The sequence below is a fragment of the Polyergus mexicanus genome, unplaced genomic scaffold (assembly GCF_030449975.1).
Source record: "Polyergus mexicanus isolate NDT 795.1 unplaced genomic scaffold, iyPolMexi1.0 SCAF_2, whole genome shotgun sequence".
Classification (NCBI taxonomy): Eukaryota; Metazoa; Arthropoda; class Insecta; order Hymenoptera; family Formicidae; genus Polyergus; species Polyergus mexicanus.
Window position 1 is genome coordinate 3,806,565 of NW_027223322.1, and position 27,922 is coordinate 3,834,486.

At 30.9% G+C, this 27,922-nt stretch overlaps 3 protein-coding genes across 4 annotated transcripts; 1 reads left to right on the forward strand and 2 right to left on the reverse strand.

Moving 5' to 3' along the window:
* Positions 1-411: 411 nt before the first annotated feature.
* Positions 412-4,258, reverse strand: LOC138941323 (maternal embryonic leucine zipper kinase). Its single transcript, XM_070310887.1, has 12 exons — positions 3,951-4,258; positions 3,633-3,783; positions 3,436-3,545; positions 3,214-3,367; positions 3,027-3,133; positions 2,796-2,963; positions 2,513-2,713; positions 2,224-2,443; positions 1,545-1,614; positions 1,285-1,435; positions 1,092-1,195; positions 412-1,020 (listed from the first exon to the last, which is right to left on the reverse strand). Exons 1-12 carry the CDS (start codon positions 4,092-4,094, stop codon positions 747-749), a joined length of 1,854 nt encoding a protein of 617 aa, XP_070166988.1. The 5' UTR covers positions 4,095-4,258; the 3' UTR covers positions 412-746.
* An 8,302-nt stretch (positions 4,259-12,560) lies between these two features.
* LOC138944634 (dnaJ homolog subfamily C member 4) lies at positions 12,561-20,857 on the forward strand. The gene is made up of 4 exons (XM_070315453.1): positions 12,561-12,766; positions 12,986-13,073; positions 13,222-13,379; positions 14,388-20,857. The coding sequence occupies exons 1-4, from the start codon at positions 12,696-12,698 to the stop codon at positions 14,701-14,703; spliced, it is 633 nt and encodes a 210-aa protein (XP_070171554.1). The 5' UTR covers positions 12,561-12,695; the 3' UTR covers positions 14,704-20,857.
* Positions 14,093-27,206, reverse strand: LOC138944625 (arylalkylamine N-acetyltransferase 1). Of its 2 annotated transcripts, none has more exons than XM_070315449.1 (4): positions 27,104-27,206; positions 17,822-18,089; positions 15,492-15,708; positions 14,093-15,411 (listed from the first exon to the last, which is right to left on the reverse strand). In XM_070315449.1, exons 1-4 carry the CDS (start codon positions 27,122-27,124, stop codon positions 15,213-15,215), a joined length of 705 nt encoding a protein of 234 aa, XP_070171550.1. In that variant the 5' UTR covers positions 27,125-27,206; the 3' UTR covers positions 14,093-15,212. The 2 variants fall into 2 exon arrangements, with proteins under 2 accessions (XP_070171550.1, XP_070171547.1); XM_070315446.1 differs by lacking the exon at positions 27,104-27,206 and adding an exon at positions 19,633-19,938.
* Positions 27,207-27,922: the final 716 nt, after the last annotated feature.

The window sequence follows — 27,922 nt, forward strand, 5'->3', positions numbered from 1 at the left end:
AAACGCGAAATTGAGCTTTACATATTCTGGACAGAAAAGGCTCAAAGTGCTCCAAAGTGCGCGTAAGAAATTTCTTTATGCTGTACATGAAATAGTCGATCGTTTCGATCGGAACATTCTTTGTTAGTATCAATATCGCCGTTCTCTGTGGAATGAAAAATTCAATAATTATTCTTTCCCGATGTCGAAATGTTCGAGAAATCATGACATACGATGTGAATACATTTTTTGTTATATATATATAATGGAATGTTATATTAATGGATATGTATTGTATATTCCATGCACATATATATATATTTTCATTTTATATATAAACAATAAAAAAATACAATGTGTGAATGTAGTAAATATAAATTTATTAGATTATGATATCGCATAAATACTATTACATTATATTATTTCGCTTATACGATTACACAACCCGTACTTCGAGAATATTTTTTATAGATCTGTTATATTTTAGCTTTTTTTATCTCTAGAAAATAAATGTTATATTATGTCAAATAATCTCTCTCTTTGTAATAATTATACATTTAATATGGAGTACACTTATTGCATATTTTTAAGACTTATACTATGCGTTGCACATATATATATTCTTCCTCCAATCTTCCAATCAAACATCTTGTGTTGTATATTAAAAAATTAAGACATATGCAAATTTCTCTCATTATCATATTATTCAGAGCGCACGTATTGAGAAATTTTTTTCTGCACTATAAATAATATATATAACAACTACCTCAGATAGGACATTTGGACTCGAAGGAACCTTCCGGATCTGTAGAAATATCTTCTGCTGTGAGAGCAAGAATTTCTTCACAGACGCGTTTATAGACCCATGCATCACCTTTTAGTCTTTTTCGGCGAATGCCAACTAACCGTTTCCCATTTGGACCAATCTCCAAAAGACAAACTTCAAGTTCAAAGGAACAGGAATTCTGAGAGGAAATTGATTTGGACGAATCTTTTTTATCTTCCGAAAAAAGTTCTTCAGTCTCCCCTTGCAGAATAAATCTATAACACATAACTTTTGATAATACAACTGCATAGAAGTATCAAGTGTTTAAAAAAAAAATTGGAATTACCCTTTCTGATGGCACATTATACCCTTTCGCCGAAGTGCTCTTCGTAATTTCGAGAGAACATGCTTTGGACAACCGCTGCATGTCGCAGACACATTAGATAGACCCTTTGAAAATGAAAGAACATTTACCATCATTCACGATAAAGTAATTTCTTTTGACAATATTTTCATACGTTTATGATTATTAACTATACCTTCCCTGACAGTATGTTCGGTTCTTCAGGGTCTATATTTTCATTCTTTACTCGCCTTTTTGGTGTAAGAACATATCTCACTCGATTAAATCCTCGTTCCAATCCCATCATAACTTTTCTTGCACTACCGGGTGTAGATGTTTGTGAAGTTCTATGAAAACACATATTTTTAGATATATGTACACACACACACACCCCACACACACACACACACACATTATATATTACTCTCATATATATTAATTGACAAGTTTTTTCACCTGCTATCTAATATCGAACATTGTGTAGGAGTAGTAACTGATTTATTTTCAGGCGGTCTTTTTGCTGGAACTAGAATAAAATTATAAAAATCCCAAATAAATATATATATATAATAGACATATAACTTCGATATTATTTGTACATTATTAACAAAAAATATGTATATATATAGGATTATATTATATGTACAAGTTTAATATACTTCCAAGTAGTGAGGATTCAAATGTGGTAGTGCTTGAGGGATAGTGTATCTTCTAAGAAGTTTTCAAGAAGAGATACACTGGAATTCTTAAGTTCAAATTGTGTTTATTAGCAAGTCGTTCCTCTTTTCGAGGTAATTATCTGCTTTTCGCGCGACTGCTGTAATTTATGGCGGTCGCAAACTTTCATTAAAGTTTTAATTAGATGGTGTGTGCTAGCATCACCCAATTAGAAGTAAACTTTAGAAAACGTGCTACGAGACTAATTATGGCTGCAACACGTTCGATAAACGTTTATTGTATGTAAAATGTACATACTTTAAATAACGTTAAAAATTACACATTAAAAATGCGAACAAAATTTCTTTAAAGACTAAATAAGATAAGCCAAATTCATTATAAAAATCTAAACCTATTTTTTGATAAAAAAGACATGGTACTAAAAATTAAGATGTTGCAATGACAATAAAATACTTACCGGGCGATGATATATCATCAGGCTCTCTGCTTCGTAATCTTTTTCGTGTCGGTATACTTGGTTCTGTAAAATTATTTTCATCACTTCTTTTAGGCAGAACATCGTAAGTGACATCGACCACTGGAGATAATTTATTATTTATTCTACTTTTTGGGGAATGATCGAGTTTGGTTATAAAATTATTGAGTACTGCTTCGCGTTGTGGAAAACTGATGCCGTTCTATAAAAGAATAAAATATGAATCAATTTAATGTATCAATTTCATATCAAAGAAAAATATTTAACATACCATATCCTGTTTACGATGAGATTTTGTTACAGATTTTGTTATCTTTAATGAAAGTCCACGTAATTTTCTGTCAAGCAATAACAAATATGTAGCTGTTCTATAATCAGTCCTATCACTCTTCATAAGTTTCTTCCATATGTCTGTATTATTCTCACCACAAATAGCGGACATAGTGCTCAACACTTCATCATCTTTTTCAAACTATATTTAGATGAAAATAAAACTTATAAAGCATTTATATCTATTTATAAAATTAATTTTTCTGCTTCTAAAAAGTTCTTACTTTTGTCCTATGAGTAAATACTACAGGTTTCAAAGAATTTAATGTAACCCATGGATGATGACATAATTCATCAATAGTAATTCTTTTTATTGGATCGATTTGTAGCATTGACTTAATTAGCGCTTTACTATCATTAGAAAGCCAGTATGGTTCCTCATATTTGCCGTTCTGAAATAATATAGTTTATTTACTTATGCAATAATGTTTAAATGATGAAATTCAAGAACTTACAAGTATTTTTTTATACAAATTTTCTAAATTATTGTCGTCAAAAGGCAAAAAACCACATAATAAGGCATATAGAAGAACTCCCATGCTCCAAATGTCTACTTCCGAACCTGCACAAAAAAGATTGTACAATGAAGATTAAATTATAACAAAATTCATGTGAATAAGAATACTTTATAAGTTTATATACCTAAATATTTCTTCCCCATTATGAGCTCTGGTGCTGCATAGGTGGGAGAACCGCAAGAAGTATATAAATGTGCCTGCATTCCCATCTTGGGTTTTGCGCATAGTCCAAAGTCAATTAACTTTAAATTTTCTTCTTTATCCAATAAAACATTCTCCTATTAAAAAAAGATAAGTCAATCTAATTCAAATGACAACTATTATAAGAGACATAAAATATACTTACAGGCTTTAAATCTCTATGAGCATATCCCAAACTGTGCATATATGCAACAGCAGAAACTATCTGGCAAAAGAACCTTCGAGAATCAGCTTCCGACAATCTGTTTTTCTCAACTACAACATAGAGATACAATATTACGACTTTAAGACTTGTGCAGATAATAAAACATATTCGTCAGATTATATTTAGAGATATATTACCTATATGATCAAATAGCTCTCCACCGGAACAATATTCTAATACCATGAAATAATGACTCTCTGTCTCTATCACTTGGTATAATCTACAGATATGTTGATGCAACAATGTCTTGAGTGCCTCTACTTCAAGCTTGACTCTTGGTAAATCTTCCTGAAATAAATATTGCAGAATGAGATTGTATTTTGATAAACAAAACAGAGGTAAAGAATCCTATAAAGATACTTGACACACACAGGCAGAGAAGGAAATTGCGATAAAATTGACAATATCGTTCTCTGGAGATAATGAAAATAATTTAGACATTTAAAATCTCTTACTCCCAACGTCGTCTTCTCCATAATCTTGATGGCAACTTTTTCACCGGTAGCGACGTGAATCGCTAATTTAACTTTGGCGAAGCCGCCGCTACCAATCGTCTTCTCCAGATCGTACAATCCTTTAAGGGCGGCGTATCGTACCATCTTGAGATCCGGGCATGTGAAATACGGATCATAAATATTGGAAATATATCCGGATCTCACCTCTAAACACTGTAACCGACCGCACACGTTAACTTTTTTGAACCGCTATAAACAACTTTTCGCAACCAATAGGGGATCTCGCATTGCCGGTTGCCGGCGCCCGTTGTCAGTAATGCAACATACGAACGCAGTATGTGCAATCCTCAAACGTCAAATAACTACGTCATCACTTTTCCTAGTTGGTACAGTAGCGTCAACTAGATCCATTTTAGAGCTGAGGAACTACATAGCCAGATTCAATTTTCGGTGCCTACGGTAAAACAACCGGTTGCTGCATGTGCGTGCTAAATCCATAATTGTGGATCAAAATTGCGGAGAAATATTATGAGAGTTTTATTAGCTGTACGTGATGTTTTGCCATTCTAGTATATATTACAGATAGCGATAATAAATTAAAATTGAAGTATTTTTATGCGCACGTGACATAAAATAAATTTTCTTACATTAATCTTCTTAATATTAATTTTTTTCCCGATTTTTAAATATATAACGTGTAGAAGATATTTACAATAAATTGCTTTTACTTTTTTCTTATTCTTGAAACAAAATTATCAAGCATGTTAAGCAATATCAAAATATTATGCTTTTAATTTATATAGCTTTTTTTATAATTAATTATTAATTAATTAATAATTATATTATTTAAGTAATTTTTTAATTCGTAAATCCAATTGGATGCACTAGTGCACACTGATGTATATTAAATAAGTTATATTTATATATAAATTTATATAAGCATAATTTATATATAAACATAAGTAAAACGATAAGATAATTAATACTATACAAGTCTTTTGAAAATAAACATAAATAATACGCTTAATACTATTTTCGCTCGAAGATCCATCGCCCTCATTTATTCAACACCAAACGCTTCGGAGCAGAAATGGCGTCTAACGGAGTGCGTTTATTGAATATATAAAAATTTTTATAAAATTTTTATATTTCTTATATTTTTAAACGTAATTTTACTTGATTAATAAAATTCTTGCAAATGAAATGACATAAAAAAACGCGACATTATTCGGATAAATTTTGATTAGATATAAAAATTAGATAAAATATTTTTTATCTTATCTAAGTAAAAATTATTCAAATTATATCGTATTTCTAGGACGTCATTTTAATTAAAAATCTCATTTATCCATTAAAATTATTTTCAAAAAATTACTTTCTAAAATAAAACATAAATGTTTTAGTTTTTATTACATAAGATTTTTGAATATTATAAATGAATTATTATAGTTAAGTAAAGATCTCTGATGTCATTGAAAGCGAGAGTGAGAACGAATAAAGAGCAAGCGAGATAACGTATCGTCAAAGAGGGGCTTATTCCTTTATTACAATATATAAGATTTCACAAGTATATATGTGACATACAATATTATTACAGAAAATAAAACTTTTATATTTTTCATTTTACTTGTTTGAAAATAATGGATTAATAATTTTTTGCAATTAAAATGATATCAAACACGACATAAACCGGATAATTTTTAGTTAAATATGTAACCAAAATTTTTATTATTGGTTTAGTTAAAAATTATCCGACTTATGTTGCATTTGATGTCATTTTAATCGCAAAAATCTCATTAATCTATTAAAATTGTTCTCAATCAAAATACAAGTAAAAATCTTTCTTAAAGTTAGAATCAAAGTGACATAAATTGAAATTATAAATTGTCGTTTTGTTACGATTCTTGCGAACAATAACTATTTTTTTATCGATACTTAAAGTAAAGATATTTTGTCCTATGCTTTATCGTACAACTTTTTGATTATTTAAATACAATTTAGGTCGAGAACGCGCAGATAAACAATCGAACCGCAGTATTGAGTAATTAATACAACGATAAGCTTTATGATATATTAATCGTTTATTAAATAATTGATCTATAATTTAAAATATTTATATAATTTAATATTCCGCTTGTATATATATACGTCATAATACACAAGATATTTTGGGCTGCGAATTATTAACATGATATTCGGTCTTGGCAGCATAAACATTAGCGCGCTATTGTTTACGTGTTACGGCTTATGGCTTTATTATTCACATGGCGAAACTCGAACAGTAATATTATATAGTGCGAGATGCTCCGTCGAATTCCTTCTCTAAACGCGATCGCGATCAATATCGGAAAATTATTTGCTATTATATAATTAATAATTATTTAAGATCTAAATATAATTTGGATTAAGAACGTGCTATAAAACAATCGAATCGCAAAATCGAATAATTAATATATAACGATAAGCTCCGTGATATATTAATCGTTTAATAAATAATTGATCTATAATTTAAAATACTTATATAATTTAATATTTCGTATATATATTTTATAATACATAAAATATTTCGGCAGCGAATTAGGATAATGCCTAACATGATATTTGGCCTTGGCGGCGTAAACATTGGCGCGCGTAAACATTGTTTATATATCACGGCCTTGTTATTATTTAACAAAGACATTGAATAGAACTGTAGTGGGGCGAGACGCTCAAATTCCTTTCTTACGTATTATCATTCGCGCGGCGATACTCGAGGAATAAAGTAGCAGTGCGTCGTCGGTGCCGTCATCGTGCCGCGGACGGCTTTCGCGTCTTTCGCGTCGCGTGTCGACACAGCATTGCCACGAGTCGTACAATGGCTCATATGTGGCACGCGCATTTGTGCGTTGAACGCACCTTAGTGCGTCGTCGTTGCCGTCATCGTGCCGTACGAGCAACGATGCGTCGCGTTGTCGCGATATCGCGTTTTCGCGTCGTCGCGTCTTCGCGTTGGACTTTTATCTCGTTTTCACGATTGTCATCGAGAATCATACTTCGTTGCCGGCTAAATGGGATGTCTCTCAGCGTTGCAATCTTTAATATATTAATACCTATTAATATAATTAATTTTATATTAATATTAGTTAATATTAATACTATATTAATATTATATATTATATAAATATTTATGTATTAATAAATTTAATATATTAATGCAGGAGCAACGTTAAAACGCCTCAGTATCGCGGCTGAGGTGAATGCCGGCCGCGTAGCAACGTATGTTCGTGCATAATATAGATGCATGTTCGCGCGGTTAATCTTGAACTTCGGTTCGAGAATCGGCTGTTGAGGGCACGTTCTGCTCCGACGAACGGTTCGGCCCGAATCGGTTAGAGTTCGATCGATTGTTTTGGAATCGTCGTTAATGGGTCCCTTCTCTTGTACCGTCTAACAGCACATTGTAGCAATACTAACATGTTTGGCATTTGAGGAGTCGGCTGTATTAATTAGGTTCGATTTTCGCTCGCTAGAGAAGTTGATCTCCCGCTTTCGAAGTGATCTAGATTGTTAGCACCTAGGAGGTGGGTATCTTCATTCTCGACCCGTCTATCAGCCTTACGATAAACCCGGCTCAGTCTGTACGATAGAGACTTGGTGGTTCGTATGAAATCGTTCCTAACGAAGTTCTAGTCGGCCCTCGATGGGAGCAGGCGCGGGTCAAGAGTCGAGCGAATCCCATTCGCGTCGATTCCATCAATCGATTTCGTCTTCTTCCGCTTCCGCTTAACCTTTGCTCGAAGTAATCGGTGAATTCCCGACTTGTCGACTCCAAGTGTGATTCTCACGTGAAGCGGGGTTCGATCGTGCCAAAATTCGAAAGTGCGGGAGTATCGTTCAAAGTATCGCGCGTGTGAATCAACCTGAGAGGAGGAGGAGGCCTAGGAGAGGCATCGAGCACCGATGGAACAACCCTGTGGTGAGTAAATTGTTATTTGTATATTAATTACTTATTAATTGCATACGTGCAATTTAAATTGAGCAATTAATCGCGTAATTTGTTTTTTTATTTATATGATTTAAACAAGAGAAAATTAGAGAAAAAGATTTTTATATGAAAGCTATAATCTTGTAAAAATTTCTACTTTTAGATTACTTTTATATGAAATTATTCGAGTTTTTAGTAGAGTTCTTTTCCAAAATTTATAAAATTATTCTATTATAATCTGCATTATTATATGCATATTATATGTATCGAATATAAAATTCAATGCGTATTTTGAAATATTAATTAGTTTGAGCGCTGCTACAATTTGGATCTTCTATTTGCATGTTACAGATCAACGTAGCGACCCTGACATTCTGAGAGGAGGAGGAGGCCTAGAAGAGGCATCCTGCACCGGCGGAGCAACCCAGGGGTGAGTATTTATTATTTGTATTCTATTGGGTAAAAATTGCGTACGCGCATTAATTCGATCTCATTATTTGAATGAATTAAACAAGAGAAAATTAGAAAGAAAAACTTTTACATAAATCCGATAAATGTTCTTATTATTAGAAAAGTCTTTTTAAAATTTATAAAATTATTATCGTCCCCATCGAATATATAAAATTTAGCATATAAAATAATTTTTTTGAAATATTAATTATATTTTAGGCTCTGTTATAATTTAAATTTTATATTTGTGTGTTACAGACAATGTAGCCTCAAGTCCAACAACTCCGCTGTTGCGCATCAGTGCCGGTGAGTGATAAACTTTTATTTAATTTTAAAGTAATGGATTTGTAGAGATTGTAGATGTAGATTGTAATTTGTAGATTGTAGATAAATCCGTTACTTTTAAATGGATGAGCTAAAATAGATCAAATTGAATAACTTTTAATAAGTTTTTCTGATATGCATTGCATCCATTGCAAAAGTAAATTAAAATCTAAATTAAAGAAAGAAGATCATAGAAAACATGTTTCTCCAATTTGTAGAATTTATCTAATTTATTGAACAAAGATCACTAGTAATTTAATCAATACATCATTACATATATCTATATGACATGGTAACTTAGTCTTGTAACGTGCGCCGATCTTATTCTAATTTCTTATAGCTCATCCATATCGTAGAATTTGTTTCTAGATATTATTCTTTGTTTTAACTTTAACTGATACAGGACCAAATAATCAATCAATTAAATTACCTATACCTATAATATGACAATAAATGGTATAAATGTTATGTGAACTAATCTTATTTTATTATAATTTATATATTATTATATAAATTAATATTATATATTATTATTCTATTATTATATAAATTATATATTAATATATAAAATTTTAATCAAATTTATATATTTTCAAATTATATATTTATCATAATTTTTTAATCAAAATTTTGATTGATCACTTGGCTTTGTTTTAGTTAAAATCAAGTTTCGAACGTCTAATAAACGATCGTAAAATCGCACGATTGTCAACGAGCATAAAATGTTTACGCTCGTCTGCCGGCGATAATAATTACTGGCAAAAGAAAGAGTTTATCTCTTTGTGAGCGCAAGAAAAATATTGCGCTTATTCGCCGGCGACAATAAATAGCCGGCGATGAAAGGAGCGTATATCTCCTTTTTCAATCTCTGATTAGAGATCGATCCAGAAAGGGGCCAGGAGCAACGAAAGGTAGGTCCAATTGGCCCGAAGAATGAGTATAGGTTACGCAAAATAGACGGCCAATATTGGTCAAAATGCGTAACGAGAAGTACATAAGGTACTTAGATAGGATTAGGGCACGCGAATATGGTACGCGAGTAGAACACGCGAATAGGGCACGCGAGTAGGGCACGCGATTAGGGCATGTGATTAGGGATACGTTCTTTAAATCTCTGCTGGTTTAGCCAGAAAATAGGATTGTTAAGGCTATAAAAATTTATTAGGACATTAAGAAAAAAGCTAGAAATATGATTAAAATATATTAACAATAATATTTCCAACATAAATTTTATTTCATGCGAGAAATTTAAAAAAATAAGCCACAATAATGTTATAAAACATTACATATTTCAATATATATTTTATATTAAAGATGTTAAAAAAATATATGTATCATGCAACTTATAATGTAAATATATATATAAGTCCAACTATGTGTATTAATGCCTTCAGTATCAAATTATTTGCTTATTATTTTTATAGAATATTTGCATAAATTGAATATTATATTTATTTGATACTCATAGCGCATCACCATTGTAATTTGCGTAATTGTAACTGATTTTAATTACAATCTAATATTATAATTATTATAATTATATTATTAATTGTATTATATAAAATTATATTCATTATAATTATGTGTTAATTATATGAAATATGTATTCTTTTGTAAATTACACGAAAATTACCGAAAGAACACGTATAATGATAATGTATAGAAATTAGTTTAATTAACATATATATATATTTATTTCTAAAATATATATTGTAAAAATATTTTCACACATAAATTTAACCGTATGTGTTTTCATAGCAAAGAATCATTGATAAAATCGGGAATTTTTATATATATTATATATACGTATATTCCAAATTTTACAAATTTTACAAATATATATATAATTCTTTGATATTAAATATAAAAAATATCAAATAAGAAGATTCGATGTTAAATTAACGGTTAAGTATTAGCTTTTTATTTACGAAATTTAATGATCACTTTCGATATTGCAAAATCACGAAATTATTACGAATTTTATGATTTACTTTCAATCAGAGATTGATGTATTTACTAGTTTCGTATTAGAACCAAATATTCGTAAAATAAATAAATTACACTATGGAAACACCATGTTCTTTCCACGTTTCTCCGCGTTCTTTCCGCGTCTTTCCGTTTTTTTTATTTTTGAACGGGTGTTGATTCGCTGTCCCTCCAGTCTGATGAACGTTAATAAAGTTGCCTGGTTCGTACCGGCAAGTAGTCGAAACGATCTTTATCGTAAAGAATTATTTCTTATTGGTTTTTTTTTAAGATCCATCCGCGACGTCTAGTTTGATGCTTCGTTGAAAATTGGGGATTTTCATTGCAGGATTGGAATTAATCTCAGGTTTTCCTGGCGATCCTTGAAAGCAATGGTTTCAGTAATAACTCAAAAACGAACGTCATACGCCTCTTTAAAGTCGAATTAAGAAATTAATTTAAATAGTATATTTAGAAGAAAGATATATTTTCTTCTCTTCATTAAAAGTGTCCTTTTATCATTATTATTAGTATTAATATTATTATTGTCTTTATGAAAATGAAAGACTCAACAGATTAAATATGGATATAACTATCATGTATAAATTTATATTTTTTTAGTAATTTTAAATTGCAATCAGTTTGCTCGTTTATGCTGAATTTTTTGATAAAAAAGTTATGGTTACGAACAAATGTATTTTAATAATTAACTATTAATTAATATAATTTATTAATTATTATAATTTATATAATATAAATTTTCTTTTGAGAAACTATTTCTCTGGCCACTTGGAATATTAACATTAGTTTTTGGTTTCTTTTAAGAAACTATTTGCAGATACTGGACTATTGGCAGATCCTGCCATTCTAGGACATTAGTCATAGATTAGTGTTTTTAGAATATATATACTATTCTATATATATAATGAAATACAGTGCAAATCAATATATTATTTTAAAAAATTTGTATACTTCTTTAAAATTATATATATATATATATATATATATATGTCATTCATATATATGTATATATATGAATATAACGTAAAATGTGCGAATATTTAAAAACTTCGAGACAAATCGAATGGGTACCCCGATATCAGAAAAATATTAACAAATTAATTTATTTAAATGCTACAAAAAATAGCTCAGAAAAAATTTTTTTTCCTAACTTTAACTTTTTCTTTCACAAATTGTCAAACTGTCAAAATTCGCATGATTTGACAGTTGCAAATATCACGAATGAAGCAAGTCGCAGCGCACCCAATCAGCATCATGGAAAAGAGGCCTCAATATATTCGAGCTTCGATATATTCGAGTTCGAGGTTTCATGCCTTTTTTAGAAAGGGAATGTGTTTAGCACGGACATGCACCAATCGGTCGTTTTACCATGGCATCAAAAAGTGAATCTGACTATTTAGTTCTGCCGGCTCTAAAGTGGATCTAGTTAGCGCCACTAGTCAGCTAAGAAACAGTCTCACGACCATAGACATAGTATATCTAGACCGAGCGTTTGCCTTTGTTTAAGAGTGGGGATAAAGATGCACGTAGAAAAGGACATACTCTGTTTCGTGCTCCATACGTTCTCTCTCGCTTGCTGATAGCATAGTGCTCTCTTTCGACATATTACGTGCGAGCGAGAGAGAATGTATGGAGCACGAAACAGAGTATGTCCTTTTCTACGTGCCCCTCGACTCCCACTCCTAACACTCGGTCTAGTATAGGACTCAAGTCTAGATATACTATATCTATGCTCACGCAAATGGCGGCGTGGCTTCTCTCTGCTCTTAGGAGCCGTTAAAACAGATTTTTCTTTTACCAACTATAGAATTAGTATATCGAGCGCGCTTGTAAAGGAATTTACCATACAAACTTATGCAACCGACACGTCCTCTCTCAAAATATCAGCGATACATGCGACATGTTATTTTTATATTGCGTAGATAATGGCAGAGACAGAATTCGTCTGACATATTAATCTCTGATGCGCAAAATGTTTTGCAATGTCTCCGTAATGATTGTTTCATTCGAAGATATTGCAAATGATGGCACAACTTTTTCGAATGTGTAAACCGGAAATCTGTTGGATAGTTAGAAATTATGGAACTCATAGGTTAGTTATTCTCATTTTGCTGTCAAACTTCAGCAAACCTGTTCTTTTTAGCGATATTTTCGACGTATTTTTTTTTGTTTCCTTTTTTTTTATTTCTCTTTGATATATGATAGAAATACATATTTATTTCATCTTGAGTATTAAAAGTAATATGTACTGTGGTGTTGCTAAAAAGGACAGACCTAATACTTTTTATATAGCATGCAATTTCTTTTAAAGATACCAAGATCATTATGGAACCTTAAATGTTTCATCCAATGCATCGCAAGAAGAAATCAGACGAGCTTTCCTTAAATTGTCAAAACAAGTATGTTATAAATAATTTTATAGATAATTTATTTTTTAATCGAGATGGAATTAAATATAAATATTCTAGCTTGTCCAAATACAACGTGCTTCTATTCTAACTATCCTATGTTCTTAAGTCATATAAATTGTACTTTTATTTTGGCTAGCTACATCCTGATACTAGTGGAAAACATAGCCATGCTGATTTTGTAAAACTGAATGAAGCTTACTCAATTTTGGGAAAAGAAAATACCAGACGTCAATATGATTTAGGCTTGAAGTACAGTAAAAGCAATCCATCCTATACATATAACTCACAAAACAGGTAAAATTTGTATTTTAGAAAATGGAGTAAATATTTAATATATATGTATAACACTCCATCCATTTTTTTTAAACATATTATACATATTTTGGGTAGAAAATCTCAAAAAAAAAAACCATTTTAGACAAGCATGAAATAATTAAAAACGTACATAATTGTTTTTACCATGAAACTTTTGTATAAAACATTTTTTAATAATCTAAAAATAATTTATTAAATATCTAGAATAATTTTCGAGATATATCGAGAAAAGCAAAAAATTTCTATACACATAAGGAATGATTTCACCCCTTAGAACCGTTTTTGATAACTGAAAGTTTCTAAATTTATCTACTGACCCCCCTCCCCCTCCCCCCCATCTTCTACATGTCTAAAGTTTCATCAAAATCAAAATTTTCGGGTTTGCTAGATCCCCTTGTGAGCCACAATATTCGTTCAGTTATATAAATTCCTCTTAGAATTTTACAGTATAATCAATCACATTTTTTATTTTTCGAAACAAAATATATAAGTTTCAAATAAATTAATGAAGTCCCTTTTATATTGAACATTTATTGAATATTGAGTATATTAAAAGAGACGAATATATTAATTGATCATACAATATGAAAACAACTATTTTTTAGATTTCTACTTTTGCATCACTGATTTTCTATTTTCACCAAAAACTAATACAAAAATTTAAAATTATTGAATTAATGTGTATGTGTATATGTGTGTGTGTGTGTGTGTGTGTGTGTGTGTGTGTGTGTGTGTGTGTGTGTGTGTGTTTATACTATTCTAAAAATATATGGGGAATAAGCCATAAAATTCAATGATTATTTTCAATGATTATTTTAATGCCAAAATAGAATATTTTAAATGTTTTTCTAAAAAAAGATTTATTTTTACAATTTATTTTGCCAAAAGATTTATTTTTACAATTGGTTCTGCATATTATTTAATATTTAATATGTACAGATATAAAAAATATAATTCAATTGATGAAGAAAATGGAATGTATTGCAGCAAATATGGGAGTCAATGGGAATATGAAGTACGTACAGCGGGAGGACCATGGCCACCACCTCAACAAAAACCAAATACACACTTTGGTCGTGTAATGGCTCTTCTATTCCTTGGGTTGGGGTTGGTACATTTTATTTTTATGGCTTATTCTATCAGAATGAAAAAGATTGTGAATCCTCGAAATAATGAATTAGGAAATGAATACCAACAGACTAGAAATGTAGCACATAACAAATCCAATGATAGTCGACATGTCACAGAGAATATTAATTCTGTAAAGGATCTTGATAAGTTTCTGGATAAAGATAGCAATTGATTTTAGTATAAATAATTTATCAAAAACTAAATTAAAAAGTTAATTATTAAACATTATTTTTTTCACAAATTTTTTTCTCGACATCCTTTTCTCCTCTCTATTAGAAATAAAAATAAACGTATAATCTCTTCTATCTGTATGATTTTTGAAGAGGGATAAAAATTTATATTATTTTTATTATCAGGCTTTGCTTATTTATATTTAAAAAAATTGAAAGTATCATATAATATATAATATTAAATACATAACAGACGATACATAAAAGTAATGAGAATGTGCTTTCATTCTATTAATTATGTTTGAAACAATTCTTAAAATATTTTATTTTTTACTTATGATTATGTGTGCGTTTAAAAAAATATTTATTTCATGAAAAAAGATAAAACAGGGTAAATATCTCAATTATACATCTTTAATATTTTCTTGTCAAACTGAATTCTTGTTTGTTATCGATTCCGACGACCATTTTTTTATTCTAATTCCAACTTTTTATTTAATTTTTTTACTCTTTATAATTTTTTTATGTAACTAACAACTGCTGTATGAGGCGAAGCAGGTGAAAAGATTGGTTTCCCTTCTTCATCCACGTAATCATTATAATCGAGTTTATATATCGCGTCAAAGCCAATTCGTGCACAAAGTTTGCCGGAGAATGAGGACGAGCAATCCGCCCTAGCATAATGAAATCCTTGCTCCTTTGCAATTTCTCTAAAAAAAGATAAAATATATCGTTCATTTAAACGCGTCGTTTATTGAGCTCTAAATCCTATTATTAAGACAATACTCACATTGCTTTTCCTATGAGAGCCTTTGCAACGCCTTTTCCTCTCCAATTTATATCCACTGAGATTATTTTGATCTCCAAGACGTTTAAATCTTGGAATTGTCCATCTACATTCACCCTTTTGTCTATATGATGCAACAATTTCAATATTTTCTTAAATTTTGGGTTTTTGCATGACTTTATGTATTCTGGCTCTTCATCCGGTGGGGGATCTGTTTTACCTGTAGCGAAAAAGTAAGATAAATTCTGTGTATATTACAAAATACTAGTTACATGTAAGTAATTTATGTTAAATGCATGTAATAGTGATAATGCAACATATGTTGCTTAACAGAACCACCGTTGCTATTTAGTAGACATGAATATGCGGCTATTAAGTTAATATAATTGATGATTAAAGGTTCCTTTTCCCGCGATGTAGATCATTTGCACATTCATTGGCGGTTGTTTGTGACGTTTTCAGTGTAATACTTTTTTTTAGTTCTCCTTGGATTTTAATATTCATTTCGAGGTTTTGAAAATGAAGTCAAAAGATCATTTTAATAAATATCCCGTTTATATATGTAGCACGTACAACCACGCAGGGCGTTTACTATTACTTTAATGACGACTATTAATTACCAGACAAGCCATGAATTAAATTAACAACCGCATAATTGATACGACAGATAACAGTACACGTGATGCTATTTAAAAGTCCAAAGAGAGAGAGAGAGAAAATATTATACTTCTATATAGGATGATCTAACTCTTCCTTAATTAGTTTAAAATATAATAATTTATTTTTTGTATAAAAAATTTAGTTAAAAAAATGAAATTTTCGATTGTTCCATTAAAGAAGGAAAAGTCGATTCTAAATTATTTAAATAATTATATATAATAATAATCTTATTATCCGATATAATAAAAAAAATCATTCTATGAACCTAATAGGTATATAACTATCCTTTTAATTTAATGAGAAAAAATATTTTCTTTCTCTTTTGTGAGAGTGTGTTACGTGATATTTTTTTATGAACTTTGCAATGAAATTACTCATCATATTAAGAGATCAAATGAACGATATCTGGATAGTTAATATTTTTCTTGAACATTATAAAAATTGTAATAATTGTAAATCTATTATCAGAAACTTTATTTGGAAACATAATACTTTTTTAATCTTCTCACATAAAGATATAATGTTTCTTTTTTGTAAAAATATATTACTTTGAAAAAAAATATAAATTTTAATTGAATAATGCTTGTTTTAGTCTGTTGTTATTTTCTTGCTGTTGCACGTTAAGATATTATCTATACTATATTATTATTTATCTACATCGTTAATTGCTTAAATTCTTGAATATTTTTCGCGATATTGTTGGCATGAGAGAGAGAGAGAGAAAGAGATTCACGCAATGCATAATTTCCAATTCTGATTTTCGAATATCGCGCAAGCTTATTTGCGTGTCTTATGTGCATTTAAATCTAAATATATATATTTATCAGCGGATAAATCGCAGAGACGTAATTATTTTTTTTGAATCACAACTGGATAATTAATAACTCACGAGATTATTCGAGATCCATAACATTTTACGTAACATCGAATAGTACCGTTGGACTTTTCCAGTTTCTTTTCTGAATTTATTTGCATATGCGATAGATCTCAAATTAAATGACAATTTTTGCATCCGTTCAACCGAGACACGTGCGTATTAAAGGAAGATGAAAATAAACATTTATCTTTTATAACAGATACATGTGTATTCATCGAATGCTTCTTTAATCACAGATATAGGACATCAAACTAACAAGAGCAACATTTAATATAATATTATAAACGATTGTAAAATTTCAATCACTTTAATGATATCAGCAAGATCAAAGCAAAAACAGTTTTAATCAACAAATATTGATACTTCAATCTTTTGTGGATTGGAAAAAATTGCTTGTCTTCGCTAAAAATTATTTCTAAGAATATATGCACACGCACATACATAATGACTAATACACTCTATACTGGAAAAATACAACAAGATAATTTATTTTGATTATATAAAATGCACAAAGAATTCATTACAATTCATTGCGAGTGATTATAATTGCAATGTTTTCATTTTAAGATTTAAAGAGAAAATGTGTCTACAAATGAAAAGAAGTTTCGTACAGCATTTTTTCGTATGAATAAACATCTATTTTTATCTTCCCTTCATATATTCATGTCTCGATTGCGTGTGTAAGCAAATCCGAAAATTATCACTTAATTTGAAATCTATCGCGGATATAGAAATAAATGCATACGGAATGGAAAAACTGAAAAAAATCCAACGGTAAAATTAGTTGCGATCTTACCATTGAGCAGCACACCGATAATTGCACCATTCGTAGTAACCGCCATTAAACTCAAATTATTTTCGAAAGACGAATAGCTGCAATAGTCCTCCAATTCCATGCAAGTACTGTCCTCTCCCTCCGGAATCAATTGAATGCTCTGATTGAGCGGTTCATCCCTGAAGAAGAATCTTCTCAGAAATTTTAGTACCCTTGATTTATCGTTCTTGTTAATTATCTCGATGTGATAGTCCATATCACTGTTCATTCCGTCGGCCGAATCGGCTAACTGAAATAAGAATGTTGCAAAATAGAAATATTATGCTATTATGAGGCTTCAGAGAAATTTATTTAATATTATAGAAGAAGAGATATTTTTTTCAATGTATTTTTTTTTTTTGCTTTAATTTGTATAATTAAAATTTGATATAATTAGAAATTTAAAGAAAATTCGAAGTTGGTATTTTATGACGAATCGAATAGTCGATATCCTATCCTGAAAATATCTGACAAATTATCAGTATCGATCGTTAATCGATAATGTAGATGAAGATCTTTTAATTAAACCTATCTGTACTTAATGAGACATTGAGTAGACCGAGACGTAAAGCATGTAATTACGCATAATAAATAATTCAGCATAGTTTGTATGAAAAACTATACTTCTTGGATCGAGGATTCGGAGAAGATTATCATAAATGGGAGTGTTCTTCAGCTTATTACGCTGTATGTCGGCGTTGATGCGCGTGTGACCATTTATTCAACGCCGTTTTATCGTGTTTTATGACGTTGATCGTTCATTGAGCGGTCAACGTCACCCAGTACTAATTCGTCATTGATCTACTTCTAGGCAGTGATTTATAAGAGTCAATAAGATCGCTTTTGCGTGTATGACGTGCGTTTTGGCGTGAGCGTCGCGAACGATACAGAGATCTAAAAGAAAATTATAATGAATTTCATGATGTCTCTTTTTTGAGGATTTATAATTATGAATTTTGACTCTTAGATGTCTGCATTGTTACTGTAACATCGCGACACGTTGTTCAAAATATAAATGTGAAACGTGTAAAATTTCTTTTCCTTGAATGTTATTATTCGCGTGTAGCTCGAAATGTTCTTCCATTGACAAATAATTTTGAAGATAATTGTTAAATAATATGCTGATAATATTTGTCGCAATTAAAGTAACCGGTATCTGAGCATTATACGTCGTTGCGTTTTTATAAGAATGCCTTTGTCATCATCTGATTTACGTCACGCCAAGGGTAGCGCATCCTTACTTAAGAGATCTTACGTTTAGTTTCTTTCAGTGTAATTAATAATCTGCATAATAATCTCTTATTTCCGACAATTGCCGTGGGAAAATGATTACATCATCGCGCTGAACGTTTTTTTTATACATTACACGAAGAGCAACGAACATATCCCCCTTTCTCTCTATTTCTATCTACATAGAAGTATAACTCAATTCTTTGAAAAAGTATCATCATATTTGGTGATTACTACTTGCATTGCGGTAAAATTTCGATACGATAAGCACATGCAAAGATGATTCCTACATTCATCCGAAATAAAACAGTGAAATTTCAAAGGAAACGAATGTGTAACGTAAATAATAAAGATTATAACGGCCGTGAATCGAAATTATGCTGCTGGGGTGTCACGAGTTTTAATTCGTTTAAAATACAATTTTCCATATCTATCGCATCAAGAGTAAAACATTCCAAAATTATATCGAATCTCGCAAAAAAAAAAAAAAAACATCTCACACGATATATATAAATTGAATTATTGCATCTTTCTTATTGAGTTGGTCCACCCTATTTTCTTACCGAATATCTCGTAATCTTCGGTGTTTCTTTCACGAAACTGGTAGCGGTCTTGTCACTGGTGATACACATCGCATCAACCAGATTTGACGCGTGTATTTCCTCCATGACGAATGATATGAGATTCGCAAACTTTTTTGCACTTCTTTGTTCGATGAAGCGTAGAATAACTTTGGGAAATTTTTTGATCGCGAAAACGTCGGTGTGTATAAGTTGCGTGTAACAATTGCTTGTGGAAGCAAGTCCTAAGCGTTAAAACGCTGTCAGTTGTGGTCGAATGTAATGGTAATGTAACACTGCGCATTGTGATAGCACGCCGTCTATCTTATATACGTTCTGTAATAGCGACAGAAGGAGTGCTTGCAGGTTCAGGGACAGCCATATATAGTTTAGGATACTTAGAGATGGTAAACGCCTCCGTTCACATTTTAATATCGAAGCATATCCGTCAGCAATATCTCGATCGCGATTATCATTATGTAATTATGCTAAAGCTTTGTATAATTTTGCTACAACGTTATGATAAACCAGGTAGATTTGCGTCTTTACCACTTTGTATAATATTGCATTGAGAACATAAGAGATTTTAAATAAAAATTTCAATATATATCGAGAGGCAATAATTTTTTGATCATTTTCTAAGTAATATGAACATTTCATATTTTATATGCTTAATATGTGGCCTATTTAATTTGCGTTTATATTATTAGAATACGCATGTAAAATTTAATATTAAATATTTTTATAGCTAGAATAGATTTCGCGAGTTCAGTACGTGATTCTACGTTGCATGCAGATAGATAATAATCCGCAAAACGACCTGATTTGGCACCCGGTTTGCTATTTAGAATTTATAGAAAAATGTAGCATCGCGTGTTGTATATGAAATCGGAGAATAATTTCCGTTTGACGTTGTTGTTTGACGTAACATGCTTGCGTATATTGTAAGAAATAATGAACGTTAATTGGTACATCCGTATACTTTTAACACTCAAACGTGTACTTGTTTTATTATATGCATTAGGCATTATCTAAGCATCGAAAAGCAATTAAATTAACGGAAAGTTAATATTTATCTTCTACTTGTATGAACATGTACGTTTCTTGAAACGCAACGGAAAATATTGCGAACAGATCCGTCCAATCGGAATCCGACTTGCTATCTGTTCTTGTCGAACCGACACTTCCTTGCGCTTAATGAGCGAATAAAAAACACGACAATATGAAATTAATATCGCTTCATTATTCGATCTGCGACTTTAAATTAACATAATGATCGAAAGATCGCTGACAATAATTTATCTAGTATTATAATATGCATTATGTACGGGCATCAAAAAATCGATTTGCTATATCTATATATGGACAAGTCTTGTCTAAAAATCATCTATAGATATATTATTTTGTCTATAAATTTTTACGGCATTTTACGCTGAGGTCGTTTACGTTCCATGTAATGATATGATTGTGCTGTACAAATATAGAACGGGACATGTCAAAGACAATGACGAATGGTCACTCCCGGCATGAAGGTTACTCATGTAACCGTATAGTCGTATCTAAACTAAGACATGGTACCTTGGACATTATACAATAGCAAGGATTGTATAATTCATTTAATTTTATTCTTGTCTTAAATATATAGGATTGATTGATTCTCTCGCCATACATTATATAAAGTATCTCGCATCGACGCATAGCAGATTTATTTAAAATCCATTTAAAATTTGATTTTCTTTGCAACAGTAATGGAAGAAAAAAATGATCATTTTTACAATAATTCGCAGATTAAACACAATTAAAAACTATTCGTTTTCGGTGCAAATGATCAACTTTTAACGAGCCAATATCGTCTGTAGCAATGATGACTTAAGTCGCGCGGAGGTGCGGCAGGAATTGCGAATCATCACGATGGTGACGTCCTTTGATCGCGACATTTGATAAATGAAACTATCGATAAACGATCGACAATGAATTATAGTCTCTCGTGAACGTTCTCTCCGGTTCTTTCGAACCGGATGCATTAACGAAATCCTGAAGAAATATTCTAATTATAATACTTTTCACGAGTGAAGAGGGAATAACACAGTCAGTGAATGGTAAAATTTTGTCGTATACGGAGGAACGACAACCTTAGAAAAATTTATTAGAACAGCGAAAAATTATCCTTGAAATGTAGGGTGAATCGTTATATTTTAAATGCAATCGCTTTGAATATTTCTTTTGTTAGCGGATCGACGCAAATTTTTGTTTTCTTAGATAATTTCATATACACGGACCCGAACTTATACGCCAATAAACTATTGTAATTTTTGTTACTATATCTTTATATGTATATACGATATTAATTTCTTAGCACCGTTCTCTCTTACGTTAGTCGCGAGTTTTTAGCTTGATGCTAGAGTGGTGCGAAACTCGATCGTCTCTGGATGTAATATCGTATATCTATCGATGTATCAAATATCCTGATATTCAGAGAGGGCTTTGTTTCATCGTTCTTTATCATTTATATAAATTTCTTTTGTTATACTTGTAATAAATTACTTATAAAATTAAAATATAGAAGAAAAAATATGTCGAATAAACAGATAACATAAAAAAAATTGATGGGAAAGATGTTCGCTGCAGTTGAAAAAATATATTGGAATTTTGCGAAAGAACGTATAAAAAGAAGAATAAAAAATAGTGGCCGTGAAACTTTAATCGTGTGGAACTTATACATTCGATATTCGAGTCGTTCAATTAAATCAAATTGGTGTTCGATGAAAATAACCGCAAGCGTACATTCCTCGAATGGGAATATGTGATTTTAACTTTAATCAGGTCGGGAATAAAGATTTTGGGAAGGTCAATTTTATTATTTTAACTTGGCGCGCTTGTCATTTATTGGAGCGCCTTTGGCATGAAGAACAAGTTGTCCGTCTCACTACGATCGTAATGTATTATGTTTTGATAAGTCGGTTTTAAAGAGGCTATTTTATAGACGGAATACTACGGCCTTGAGTGAACGGTCAATAGAATTGTGTTTTTGCTATTGCGTTTACTATCGAATGCATATACCGTTCATTACGCGAATAAAACTTCAGCAAAAACGAAACGTTTTCTGATATACGATAAGACACACCCCTCCGTTTATATGATAAAAATAGAGAGGAGATATTAAAACATCGACGTAACATTCTGTTCTTCCTCTTAACTGAAAATTCAAAATATTCATTTTTATTAAAGACTGCGCTTCGTATCAGATTATATTACAGTTCTTTGAGCAAATGGACTTTTTTTAAATAAAGTAAGATTTGAGAAATTAATTATAAAATAACTAAAAAAGAATAACTAAAAGTATGGTAAAAATCACAATAAAAAAGATCGGAAGAAAAATGAAATAGATTTAGATACTTAGGATTATTTAAACAATAAGTAACAAATGGACTATGGACTTTTGATAAATAAATTAATTATAAATGAACCAAGTTAATATCAGGTCTGATAAACTGCGGTATCTAATTGCTAAAAAATGGAATGTCAATTTAACGAGACCTATGTTAATTTCGATCGAATCTTTCGTGTCTATGCATTTGCATATCCCTTGTATCGTACGAAAAGACTAAATTATAATAACACAGAAAATCTCTAGTCCTACTTGTTCTGTTATTACTCGTATTTAATATCTTGTATATCAGAAAAAAATTGATATGTTATTAATTGGAGTTTTCGTATTTCAAAAATAAAAATCGCCCGTAATTATTAGAAATTAAAATATTTAAGAATTGCAACTTTCTCTCTCTCTCTCTCTCTCTCTCTCTCTGATATTTTAGTTTTTCGATAAATTGAAATTTATAAGACGCTATTTGTTTTAAAATTAAAGTCGTGTTGAACGTCTTTGCACATGTCGACCAACACGTTGTCCTCGACGCGACTGTGTAATACGATCCTTTATGAAATTTAATTCACGACCGCTTCAAAATGAACTTAATAATCGTGAGAGATATACCATATAACGAATTAGTTTAATAATTCACAATTTACTTATAAAATTGTTAAATAAATATTTTGCTAGAGAATATATATATATGTATATATTAAAATCAATATCACACACATATCTATTAATTAAGGTTGAATTGTTATATCAATCTACGTCAATCAATGTCTGTTTTCTAAGGCATATCTCCTTGAAATTATTTTGCGGACTAATATTGACATTAGATTGCACGCAAGAATTAAACTGTTTACTAAACTAACTAGACATATGCATTAGGCAGACACTAAATGCATACTGATGCAATACGTAAACGTGTATAAATGCGAACATTTAACTAGAGATAGTACAGTTATAGATCGCAAGGGATCTATTTTCAAAATAAACCAATCGCTCCTGCTTGATCAGCCGTAAAAGGCTATTAATAAAAAAAATAATAATTTTTATTATTTCTTTTATTATCTTTTTAATTTTTATGATCTCAAATAAATTTATATTTTGTAGAAAAAGAAGGCGGAACATTATGACGAAAAAAAAAAAATGACCGTTATTGTATATAGTCTATTAATTTTTTTATGTGATGAATTCACATTAGATGACTAGAAAGACATGAAAGAGACAATATTCGTTTTTGCTAATATTTTATTCTATCGTTACTATCCATTTCTTAAATAGAATAATTATCGTATATTAAAAAATAGGGATACACATAAAATTCTTAAGAATTATGTTTGTCATGTTTTTGCATGCATCATGCAAGAAAGAGGGAAGGATTTAAGGTAATGTCAAGATATATTTATGTTCTACAAAAATGTGCAAACAAGTATGAAAAAGGATCTTGTCGAAATTTGTAAAAATTAATAGCGCTCTAATGTCTAAAGTCATTAATATTCAAGTGTGATTGCGATCGCGATCGCTTGATGTGAATGAAAATTTGTCGGAACAAACGACGATTAGCGGATGCAAATAATGCATTCGTCGCGTATCACATGAGATCTGTACACGCGTGTGTATTGCATCAGAGCAAAGTAAAGTATACACTTGATTGCACCTGCGAAATGCCTCGTTCTGCTTATATTGCTCTGCTGTATCCGATCCATTTTATCCGCGCGTTATTGTGCGCGCAGATGCCGGATGCTGTGATCCTGATTGCCCATGATAGATGCATAAACAATTTTACGCGTCGCCGAAAATGACACTCGAGACACTCTGTGAATGCCGAATAAAAGCGCGTCTCGCATACGACTGCAACGCATTATGCGTCGCGACAATTATTGTTTATTACCATAAATGAATACATAGGTCTTCATGATTTTGCGGTCTGTAAAAAACGAATAGTTTCCTATAGTCTTTTTATGCGCTGACTTCAAATCCAGTAAAATGATTTATTACGTCAGGTTTTCGAGAAAAACGGGGTTGAAATCCTTCAAAAACGCGTTTTTTACCATTTTTGAAAATTTGTAGCAGACGAATCTAATGTTCAAGAGACTTCAAATGTAACCTTGAATCTTGTACTTTAATATAAAAGTATCGAATCTTTTACCGCAGATACCGTCGAACTTCAGGCATGTTTGATTTTTAGATATAATCGCATCAAGATTAAAAGTGAGTAAAGTTATTTACTCACAGTTGACAGTAAAAAATTATAACTTTTTTAAAAAAATTATAATTTTTTTTAACAAATGAAAAAAAAACCTTTTTTAATGCGATCAAGCACTTTTAATCTTGTGTATTAAATCTATGATTAATATTTTTACTGTTTGTAATGGTTTTGCAATCAGACTGCATGGGGCAATTGTTCTATTTACATACAATACGATTACACCTAAAAACAAAACGCGATTTGAAATTTCTTGTACATCGGATTTGTCTGATACGAATTTTAAAAAATAGTAAAAAAACGCGTTTTTGGGAGGGATTTCAACCTCGTTTTTCTCGAAAACCTGACGTGATAGGCCATTTTGCATCGCGGATTTGGATTTAGCGTACAAAAAATTACAGCGTATAAAAACTACTCTTTTTTTCAGATCGCAGAAAAAATATAAAATTATGCAAATCTGTGTTATCGGCATGTTTGGTCATTTCTGTTGATCATAATGGGATTATTCTTTGCTTGATGACTTGCACGGAGATATCGAGCATCTAGATAAGCGCGCTATCATTCGCTGAGTTATTAGTTTGCATTAGCAATATACAATATATAATTGGGAATATTCTGTTGCATCAAAAGCTACTGCAGTACAGGATGTCCCGGATTTAGCGAAATACTTCATTTAAAAATTCTTTAATAAGTTTTGAATTTTTATTTATCTTAGTTATGATGTAAAACGCTGTCTTTTTGGGGGAACCGCTTAATTTTCGATATTAATTATCTAGATAAACAATATGATAATTATTTTAATAAATCTTTTATTTGTTCGCATCTATCAAATTTCATTTTTGAGGACTTTGCTTTTATTGGAAAAAATTGATTTTACATCAGTTAATAGAATCTGTAGATGACAGGCAGCACGATGTATCAGTTATCTTTTATATCATATTGACGGTATCGCGATTATGTGTCCCGTGGCACGTGGTGCTCAATTGATCGTTAATGCGTAGGAATTGATTCTGATTGAATGATTCGAATCGACAATTTAGCAACAATATTCGCACCGCTGTCCAGATTTGTTTCATCACGATGTTTATCGTATTTATGGATAATTTATACAAGAATAAATGAAGAGTGTACAACTTTAAATTAAAAGATTTAAATTTTTTTATATTTTATCAGTGTTCTTACAAAACAATTTTAATAAAATAATTTTGGACAATAATATTTATAATATATTCAAATCGTGCGTTCATCTCGGCTTGGCTTTCATGTGGCGTTTAAATATAGATATTTAGCAGTGGTTATTATTGGCATGGTCACTTATATGCATCGCGTTCCGAGCTTAGAAAGACCGGCATTGCTGCGTAGAATTAAGAAAATATTTATAATATTAAGATTGTGATGCACAATGATTAATCGCTGTTAAAAATAGAATAACGCGTTTTTTTATTTGTATATTAATTTGCTTATTATTTAAGTTATATGACTGGAGTTCCATAGATATCTCTCACTTATAAATTATTATTAATATTTTATTAAAATTGCTCGAGTTGTGATAAAAAATTGCATCACAATAATGAAATCATATTTACATTTAAACATATATAGTTTACATTCAGATAAGGAGAATATTGACTGCAGTATATAATTATATTATTTATTCATATTTATATTTACATATTATCAGATAAGATCATGTGCATATTTTTTTTTATAGAAATAATAAAATGATATCGCATTATATAACATGACATAATGTCAACGATTCACGATGATTTAATTACACGCAATTGCGTATAAAGAGTATCAAGAAGCAGAGGTATGTACGGCCGTATGCCAGAAATAAATTTGAATTCCTCGCATTTTGTACAAAAAAACTCACGTATTACGCTTATACGTACCTGGCCCTGACGAACGGCCATTTATCACTTCCTCGTTAAAAGACGCGTACGGTATCCTGTCTCCTTTAACGTATACTGGCAGCTACGCACTGACAGTGCAAGAAGGACGATCGGGTGCAGGCCACGACTACCCGGCGACATATATAATATATCTCCCCCTCGTTTATTTCTTCATTAAATTTGATTAGGAAGTGAGATCTGTGGCGATCAGAATAAATGGGTTCCCCTTGCACTGATGTACTTGGGACGAGTCCCTTCGTATACGCAGATCTACTATCGCATGCATTGATAAACTCATTGTGACATCGTTTGATGTAATAAAACCGCGCTCATAGACACTCTGTAAAATTTCAGAGTGAATCAAAGTGAACTGTTCCTTCTTATCAATCTTTTCTAATTCGTCTTTTTTTACGATAAATGTACGCGATTACTTTCGCAATTTATTTTCAAACGCGCGTACGATTTGAACGGGGATTATCTCGCCGATATATCTCGTTTACATTAATAATGTTTTCATGTCGCGATTAAAGAGCCATTTAATCTGGTGATATTAAAGACACGCATTGACTTTACGTTAACGTGATTTATTTTTCATCGAGGACAGGTCGAGACTCATTGTAAACAATTACTTTCAGCGCTGAATCCATCGCGAAATACTAAACAGGATGATTTATATTTATATGTAAAAAGAACGATCCGTCAATCTCTGACACGGTAAAAGATTGTTGTCGCTCATTATTAGATATCATTAGATTACTGTGTTTCTGATCTCTCTTTTTTTTTTAATTCACATATTTTTTTCCGTTGATATAAAATAAA

Coding starts and splice junctions, on each gene's coding strand:
- LOC138941323 (XM_070310887.1), bottom strand. CDS start 4,094: ATGGTACGATACGCCGCCCTTAAAGGATTGTACGATCTGGAGAAGACG. Junction 3,784..3,950: donor TGGAGAAGACGACGTTGGGA/GTAAGAGATTTT, acceptor TATTTATTTCAG/GAAGATTTACCAAGAGTCAA. Junction 2,964..3,026: donor ATTTGTATAAAAAAATACTT/GTAAGTTCTTGA, acceptor ATATTATTTCAG/AACGGCAAATATGAGGAACC.
- LOC138944634 (XM_070315453.1), top strand. CDS start 12,696: ATGATGGCACAACTTTTTCGAATGTGTAAACCGGAAATCTGTTGGATA. Junction 12,767..12,985: donor AGAAATTATGGAACTCATAG/GTTAGTTATTCT, acceptor TTTCTTTTAAAG/ATACCAAGATCATTATGGAA. Junction 13,380..14,387: donor ACATATAACTCACAAAACAG/GTAAAATTTGTA, acceptor AATGTATTGCAG/CAAATATGGGAGTCAATGGG.
- LOC138944625 (XM_070315446.1), bottom strand. CDS start 19,737: ATGGAGGAAATACACGCGTCAAATCTGGTTGATGCGATGTGTATCACC. Junction 15,709..17,821: donor TATCGGTGTGCTGCTCAATG/GTAAGATCGCAA, acceptor TTTTCGCTACAG/GTAAAACAGATCCCCCACCG. Junction 15,412..15,491: donor GCTCTCATAGGAAAAGCAAT/GTGAGTATTGTC, acceptor ATCTTTTTTTAG/AGAAATTGCAAAGGAGCAAG.